Source organism: Martes martes (assembly GCF_963455335.1).
Source record: "Martes martes genome assembly, chromosome: 6".
Lineage (NCBI taxonomy): Eukaryota > Metazoa > Chordata > Mammalia > Carnivora > Mustelidae > Martes > Martes martes.
Window position 1 is genome coordinate 77,325,158 of NC_137893.1, and position 8,959 is coordinate 77,334,116.

At 39.1% G+C, this 8,959-nt stretch overlaps 1 protein-coding gene across 1 annotated transcript; it reads right to left on the reverse strand.

Annotated features, from left to right (window-relative positions):
* Positions 1 to 758: 758 nt before the first annotated feature.
* Positions 759 to 6,532, reverse strand: FABP7 (fatty acid binding protein 7). Its single transcript, XM_080807133.1, has 5 exons — positions 6,431 to 6,532; positions 4,632 to 4,830; positions 4,019 to 4,191; positions 3,241 to 3,342; positions 759 to 1,126 (listed from the first exon to the last, which is right to left on the reverse strand). The coding sequence occupies exons 2-5, from the start codon at positions 4,702 to 4,704 to the stop codon at positions 1,076 to 1,078; spliced, it is 399 nt and encodes a 132-aa protein (XP_080663259.1). The 5' UTR covers positions 4,705 to 4,830; positions 6,431 to 6,532; the 3' UTR covers positions 759 to 1,075.
* Positions 6,533 to 8,959: the final 2,427 nt, after the last annotated feature.

Sequence of the window (8,959 nt, forward strand, 5' to 3'; positions counted from 1 at the left end):
ATCATTAATCATGAGAACGTAGACATGTAAACCTAAACTTCAATTTCCTTTTCAGTAAACTAAAAGTAATAATATCTGCCTTACCTGCTTCACATTGTTGGTATGGGGAAATGGCTAAAAAGCATTTTATAAATTATGAAATACAAAATAACATTTGATTGTTTCTACTTACAAAGGCAAACCTTAGACAGTTACAAATAGATATTTACTTTCCCTTGGTCAACTCAGTTCTGACAACTCCGGCACACACCCCCCAGAAACGGAATTTGAATGCTTTAACGCATACTCTTTAGCACTCTTACTGACTTAGTTGAGCTCGATGTACTTCTCTGTAGACACATCTTTATAATCCACTTTCTTTCCCTATTTACCTTTCAAGAAAAAACGAGTTATCTGACGTTTTGTTTATGTGATATCTTGACTATATTTACCTTTAACTAAGATATTTTCATGTATATCATTTTGCTTCATCAGACAACCTGTTTCTAATAGCGGCCCAACCCACCATCACAAGGCTCCTTTGGATTCTGGCCAAAAGAATTTAGTTGTCACAAATTCTCTATGGCAGTCTCAACCAAAACTGTGGCATTTCCACTTTTCCCCAGGCTTCTGCTTATTTCTTTTTAATTAGTATTTTAAACAAAGTGCTAATTTTTTCAGTTTTACCTTATACAATAAGAAAGGCTATTTTGTCTAAAACCTCCTAATGTCTAATTCCCCACCAGATTACTGATATTAAAAACAACGACAAAATTTCTCATGGGTGGAAGATTTTTATTCCAATTTGATTTGCATTCCAGTAGAAATTGTAAAATGAATTCACTTCTTTATTTTAAAAATGTGTCTTAAAATTTTTAATGTGAATTATAAAACATGTTAAACTTGCAGATCGAAGTTGGGCTAGTTGCAGTAAAAAGTTTTTAAAACAAGTTTTTAAAGCACCATTTTCTACCTCCACATCAAAGATAACCTTCTAATTAGTGATCACCCATGCAGTAATAGCATACTGATAACACCGAGTCTTGCGTAAACAGAAAAATTGTAGAGCTTTTCCAACCTCGTATCGGGAAACTTTCTATGCCTTCTCATAGTGGCGAACAGCAACCACATCACCAAAAGTCAGAGTCTGAAAGATGGAAAAGATAATCAAATCTTTACACAAGATATCGGTAGCTGAAATTCCTAAAGATTATCATATATATAATTTATGTGTTATGCAAAAGAATGTCATTTACAAACATTAAATGCTGCATAAGCTCTTTATTTCTTAAAATAAAAAGAAACTTTTTACTTATGGAGTGAATAACACATATACATAGTTCATGTCTCTAAAAGGAAAATGAACTGAAACACTGAGATTAACTATGTAGATTCAGGTCAAAAGGATTCCTTTTGCCTTAAATTATCAGGGTACTTGGAGCAAAATAGCTATCTGCTTTGAAAGTGAATGGAATTTATAGTAGGTTTTCATAAAACATAAATTTTGAAGAATTTTTGGAAAATCCAAATCATTTGGGCAAATGGTATTTGGAATGACTTGTTTGAAAGTCATCAGGAAAAAGTAAAGGTACAAATGTTCTCATTGCTTTGGTCATCATATTTTAGCCCACGTGGACCTACATGGCTAAGTGGGTATGATATGGAACATGGACTTTCACATCAAATTAACTGGAAGAATTGCTCTAAAACTTCTTTACAAAACCTAGGGGTTTTTTTTGTTTTTTTGTTTGTTTGTTTTTTAGGTTCATTATTTTCATGTGTTGACATGACTTTCAAGAATTTAGCGTGCCCTTGTCATCCATTGCTTTCATCTTTTTTTAAATCACTCTTGCCTGATCAGTCATACATGCCAAAGCTGAGCTCTCCACTGTCCTGTATTCAGTGGGGGAAGTGGAGTTAAAAGCATAAAGGAGAATCTCAGATTGGATCTTTCATAAATAAGCCCTTCCTTTTGACAATCAGTGCAGAAATAAGTGGGCAAATATTCATTCACATAAAAGGAAAACCAATCCTCTGTTCACCATCTCACTTCCACCCATGAACAGAAGTTATGAATAATGTAAGCCCTGTGTCTTAATCTAGAACAGCCCTGATTGCAGCAGTTAAGGAGAAAGAAAAAACAACAGTTAATTTCCTTAAATTGCAAAAACAACAACAAAAAAAACCCACTTTTTGTCTACTATCCTAGAAGGAATATATACAGCAATACCCACCCACCCACCCACCCCCCCAAAACCCAAAATGATATATTTACTATTTCAATGTTATCAAGATACCATTACTCAGTTCACAAAAAAGTTCCTGGATGTTAGATTAAGGCATAACATTTTCCCCAGTTTATGATGCTACTCCATCATTAGAGAAGTTTTATTTTATTTTATTTTACTTTACATCTTACAGGTTTTTACATGACTACCAATATTGAACAGGCACGTTTACAAGGCACCCTATGCCTTGAAAGAAAGTAACATCAAAATGGTTCCCTCTAAAGAGAAACTATACTTTTCTGTTTTATCCTAAATTAGTTGCACTGAATATAAGGAACTTTTATAAACTAAAATATAAAATGTTTAAAGACCTCTTATTTATTGTAGTAGCTGTAAAGTAATTTCTCTTATATTCAGCAAATTTGATACTCTTCTAGTAATATCATTCCTTTTATATATTTCCATGAATATTTTTAAAAAGATTTTATTTATCTATTTATTTTAGAGAGAGAGAGAAAGAGAGAGGGAGAGAGCATGAGTGGGGTGGGGGAGGTAGGGGAAGGAGCAGAGGGAGAGGGAGGGAATCTCCAGCAGACTCGGTACTGGACACAGAGACCTATATGAGCCTTGATCTCACAACTCTGAAATAATGGTCTGAACTGTAACCAAGAGTCAGATGCTTAACGGACTGAGCCACACAGATGTCCCCATGAATGGTTTTATATTTAGATTTTGTTTGAGGTTTAGACGTTCACAGTAATCCTACGCATTCTTTTGACACAGTTTTAGCTAAATCAATGACAACTTTTTAAAAGTACACTGCATAGAATCTTTCTTTTTTTCTATAATTAAAGCAGCGGAGCTGAAGATACACTTAGCTAGGACATTTCCATTTCCTCTGTTTGACCCATGGTCAAAGGATCTTGCTGGAGACTTAATGTTATTAAAGAAGGGAAGGAGGGAGAAAGAGATGAGGAGCAGGGGCAGACAGTGCCAAGCTAGAAGGAACAACGGGAGAATTGCGGTTACTCACCATAACCATTTTGCCGTCCTTAATTTCTCTAACAAAATTTGTTTCTTTGCCATCCCATTTCTGTACGTGAACAAGTTTGTCCCCATCCAGGCTAACAACAGACTGAGACCGACAAAAAATGCGGAACATAGCAAAAGGCACAGATTAGATTTCTGATAGGAGAATCAAATGAAGTGGTTTTTGAAGGAGCTAAATAATTGAATAAATGGTGAGCAACTAATTACCATATTAGTATCATATCCTCTGTTGCTTCTAGAGTCACTATATAAACTAATAACTCATACTTTGATTGAAATGTGTACATCTAAATGCAAAACCTTCGTCTATCAGAAATGAAAATCCTGAACAAGTAGTCTCAGACCAGTCATTCTACTCCTTTAAACACAGCTTTAAGATGAGGCAAACTGTTTAGTCAAACTGAGGCAATCAGAGAGATTAAGCAAAATGCAACCTTTATTTTAAATGAACACTGTTGCTTTTTGAATTACAGATATGAAAAGAAAACTGCATGGTGAGAAATGGACTTGAGATTTGAGTTTCTGCCAGTACCCATGGTTCCCACGTAGATTGGAGATTTGAGCTATAGCCAGTACCCACCGTTCAGAACATAACATATGCGCACTAGAATGCAAAATTAATCCTGGTGTCCTCTCTGAATTGAAATACCTACCGAGAGCATTCTCTTTTTCCCAACATCTCAAAAGGAGAACCAGTAGGAAAGAATCTCTCGTTTACTCCCTGCTCCCCACCCCAATCCAGAGAAGGAGCCGCTCCTTACCTTACAGTTTCTGTCATCTGCGGTGGTTTCGTCAAACTCTTCTCCCAGATGGAAACTAATCTCTGTGTTCTTGAATGTGCTTTGAGTCCTGATCACCACTTTGTCCGCCTCCTGACTGATGATCACTGTTGGTTTAGTCACATTTCCCACCTGCCTCGTGGCAAAGCCCACACCTAAAGAAAGAAGCGATACAGTTAGCTGCAACTTCCAAGATAACTCACATCACAAGAATCGCTTTCCTATCGTGGAATCCAGGCCCTCAAGTTTAAGTTTCATTAGCCCATTAATCAGCCAATGCAACTACTGAGCTATAATCATAGGCAGACGCTTAATTGGATGCACAAATGATAAGTGGATGCTGAAGAGAAAACAAAAAAGCACGGAAGTTTCACATCCTCCACGGACTACCAAATGCACTGTTATTTAGCCCCAGGCAAGAAAGCAGACACATGCTGCATTAAAAAATCCCTTCTGTGGGAAATGCATAGCCTAGCATTGGATTATGACAACACAATCTGTCTTTGTCCCTAGCCAGTCTCATGGGTGAGGGAAGGAACAGGCATTACTGAAGCCGCACATTAACAGGAGAAGAGCACATCTTATTTTTACCTACCTAGAGCCTTCATGTACTCATCAAAGTTCTGGCTGTCCGTCAGCTTCCAGGTAGCACAGAAAGCCTCCACCATCCTTGCCCTTTCCGTTAGCTTTGGAAACAGGTAAGAGACAGGAGCAGACAGGAGCCGGGATCTCTGGATCTTAACTGCCACCGCAACTCAGAAGACCCCTTCGCACCTCATTGCAGTTCCTGCCTTCTTATGGGGAAAAGAGGCAGGCAGAAAGCCAAGGATTTGAATTGCAAACACACCCTTCCAGTGTCCCCCTTTCCAGGAGGCTCTTGCCGGGGGATGTGGGGGGAAGGGGGGCTCAAGTGAGGTTCCAATCCGCTTTGTGATTGGCTCAGGCCACTGGGTTAGCAGAGTAGGGCGAGTGCCTCCCTATCCTCACCCTGCAGCCCTTCTGCTGAGAAAGCCCTGCAAGGATTCAATGGGGCTGGAGGCAGGGGATGGGGGAAATGAGAGAGGGTCTTTCAGGTTCAGCTCGAAAACTTGGCAAAGGCAATTTCAGACTGTGCGGGAAGAAAAAGATGCACAATAGGACATTCAGATTGATTTCCGTTAATGGCAAAGCTGGTTACAAATGAGGACCCCCTTTCAAAACCACTGAAATGCCAGAATTTTCAGACAAAAGAGGCTGAATAGTGTCTTTTATTTTCTCTCATATTTACAGGGAGAGCAAAACACAAGATAGAATATGCCAAATTGGACAAGAAGAGGGAGAGGAGGTGTGAATGCCTTCCCTAGATTGTACAACTAGAAGGCTACTCCGACTGGGTATCAATGGGACACTAACTAATTTTGGCCTCTTCCCAACACAAACTGAGTGAATTTAAAGATCCATTGTCCTTTCTAAGAATCTGAGAGCCAGACTGAAATGGAAAGGGACCTAAGTTAGAGTATGGTTAGGACTCACTAATGAGGTACAAAATAAAAGAATGTTCTTTTTCTCTCCTTCAACAGATTATAGAATCTATGTGGAAAAACTGAACGTAAGATCATTTAATAAGATTTTGAATGACCTGCACTGTAGGACCTTTTGGTTTCCCCAGGCCACATCGACATAAATACCATCTGTATATAAGTTAAGGGTTAACAATGGGTATAGGACAGGAACTGGAGAAACGGCGGGAATCAGAGGACTTTTGGCTTTACTTGTTCTGATTCAGGGTACCTCCCAAGCAGCAAAATACCTCAAGAGTTCTAAGTGGAGTATTTAATGGAGGTCTCTGAAACTCCCTTTCCCGAGGTTCTTCCTGCTTTACTTAGTATAGACCACCGATGAAAAATAGGTTCCCTGGCTTTCCTGGGGACCAAACAGGGGAATCTGATTTCGCAATTCCTGCTGTCCTCTATCTCCTAGCACTTAAGCCTCAGCCCGCTGCCCTTAGCTTCTGCCCACGCCACATACGAGACACAAGGCTCAGAACATGTCTTGTTCACCTGCCAGTTCCAAGAGTCTACTCTGATGTCTCAAAAGTGCTCTTTTACAGTAATTTAATCTTTACCCACACCTGGCCTCTCTCCAGTTTTCACCATGTTTGTGAATGGCACCACCAGCCCCCACCCCCCTGCCCCGCAAGCCAGAAAACCTGGAATCATTCTAAAATTTTATCCTCTAAAATCAAAATCAGTGTCAAGGTCTATCTATTTTGCTTCCTGAATATTTGTCCAATTGTCATCCACCCCCTCTCTCGACAATCACCATCTTAATTCAAGCAGCCACTGCCTTTTATTAACCTTATTGATGTGGGAAACAAAAGCAGAAGAAAAATGATTAAATCTCCTTATTACTTACAGTCCATTGAAAAGTCTTTGAAACAGGCAGAGTGACATTCCTCTAGGAACTCAGCTGTCTCGATGTCAATACCTTGCTTAGGGCAAGAGGCAATCTTTGTCTGAGCCCCAGGATCTTGTAAGTCTACTTGAACATAAAAATTCCTTTGGAAACTTTTTTTATCTTTACACCCCCAAGATACATGTTGGCGATCATCCTCTAAGCATATGACCCACCAACATACATCTGAAGAGTCTCATGACTGAGTTTTTACTAAACAGTGATAAATGATCGTTTCCTAAAAATAGCTAGCCCTTTCAGGATCCTGGGGACCTTGTTTCCTAAATACCAGGAATTGGAGGAACGGTGGGAATCAGAGGAGCTTTGGCTTTACTTGTCTGATTCATTGTGTCCCCCAGATAGAAAAATACCTCAAGAGTTCTAAATAGAGTATTTAACGGAGGTCTCTGAAATTCCCTAACCCTCTCCCAACTTGAAAGTATGTAATGGGCCACTCCTCACAGCCCCAGGGCAGCTCTTTCTGCCTACAGGTCCTGTCCCTGTGCTTTAATAAAACCACTTTTTTGCACCAAAGATGTCTCAAGAATTCTCTCTTGGCTTCAAACCCTAACATCTTTCCTATGTCACTATGGCAACAGCCTCTCAGCTGTTCTTCCTTCAGCCATGCCTGATCTCCAATTCTTTCCCGCCACTGGAGCCCGAGTGACATTTTAAACAACAAATCTGCATCTTCCTAGGGACAAATGGTGTTAAGACCCTTTTCCTGTGCTTCTCTGCTATTTGTATATCTTTACTGGCGAAGCGACTGTTCAAATCTTTTGTCCATTTTTAATTGGGTTGTTTGTCTTACTGCTAGTGTATTATAGACTTCTCTAAATATTCTAGGTAAAAGTCATTTATTTCTTCATTTTCTTCATTTTTTTGTATTAATGGTTTCATTGGTGTGTCAAAATTTACCAGGTATGTACATTAAACGTATGCAGTTGATCGCATGCTGATTATAGCACAGCTAAGCCATTTTTATTTTTGTTTTTTAATTAACATATAATGTATTATTTATTTCAGGGGTACAGGTCTGTCATCAGTCTTACACAATTCACAGCACTCACCATAGCACATACCCTCCCCAGTGTCCATAACCCAGCCACCCTATCCCCTCCCCATCCCCCAGCAACCCTCAGTTTGTTTCCTAAGATGAAGAGTCTCTTATGGTTTGTCTCCTTCTCTGGTTTCATCTTGTTTCATTTTTCCCTTCCTTCCCCTATGATCCTCTGTCTTGTTTCTCAAATTCCTCATATCAGTGAGATCATATGATAATTGTCTTTCTCTGACTGACTTAACTTCGCTCAGCATAATACCCTCTAGTTCCATCCATGTCATTGCAAATGGCAAGATTTCGGAGTTCTGTTTTGTTTTGTTTTGTTTTTCTTTTTGGTCAGTTAAGCCATTTTTTAAAAATCTAAATCTTACCTTGTTCCTCCCTGCCTAAACTCCTTCTTGTGACTTCCTCCTGCCCTCACATTAAAGAACAAAATTTCTAACAGTGTCTATACCTGGCCCGCTCCTAACATTTGAAGGACTCAGAGTAAGCACTCAAAGAGAGGCTGACATGTCTTTGTGTCTCAACAATAATAGTTATGGATCCAACGATGCCCACAGCCTGACCAGCATCCCGGCTACAAACTCAAAGTCTACCCCTCCCCCTTTCCAGGCAGGTCAGCCTGTGGCTCTCTGCAGGCCTGAGCACCAGCACAGATCTGGTGAGGTGGCGGGCAGAAGCTGGTCTGGAATCCCCTAAACGTGGGATGGGAACTAACTTGGACTTGATGCTGTGCTGACATGACTGAAGATGCCAGAAAGCCACTGTGAAAAGCCTGAAATGAAACCAACCCAGAGAAAGCAAAGCATACACAGTCAGACCCTTCTGACATCAATTGAGCCTTGAACCAAGTCCCTAGAGCTAGCCCCATCTATGACCTTTTCATAAACTCTCTTTTTTACTAAATCTAGATGATTAATTAAACCATTATGCAAACAGTCCTCTATGGTGGAAGTTCTTAGACCATTTTATTTTGTAACGTCAGAATATTCTTGTATGTCCCATTTAAAAAAATATGCTAAAACTGAGAGAATGTTTAAGTATTATTCTAAAAGGTAATGAGTCAGTTCTTTTTCATGGTTCAAGAATGTAAGATCATTGAAATTGTACATATTCACCTTAGCTCCTTATAGATCATGGTGCTGAAATTATTCACGCATACTCATTTATTTCTTCCACTCTCTACATAAGGATATAAGCTGATGATACACTGATTTTAACTTAAAGTATGTATTTTGTAACTCTGATTCTTTCATACTTCATATAAACATAAAGCCCAGCAAATTAGAGATAGTTTTTTGGTTATATATTAATCTAGTGTGAAGCGGAAGAGAATTTTGTTATATACATGTCTATAGTAGAAATTTAAGGAATAGCCACTTGATGATTTTGTAATTCTCTAAACTGACACATTTAACCTTTCTGTTTTT

Bases quoted from the DNA above. Each gene is read 5' to 3' on its own strand.
- FABP7 (XM_080807133.1), bottom strand. From the start codon at position 4,704: ATGGTGGAGGCTTTCTGTGCTACCTGGAAGCTGACGGACAGCCAGAAC. The intron at 4,192-4,631 runs GTAGGTAAAAAT...TTCTTTCTTTAG, and splicing joins TGAGTACATGAAGGCTCTAG to GTGTGGGCTTTGCCACGAGG. The intron at 1,127-3,240 runs GTGAGTAACCGC...TCCATCTTTCAG, and splicing joins AGGACGGCAAAATGGTTATG to ACTCTGACTTTTGGTGATGT.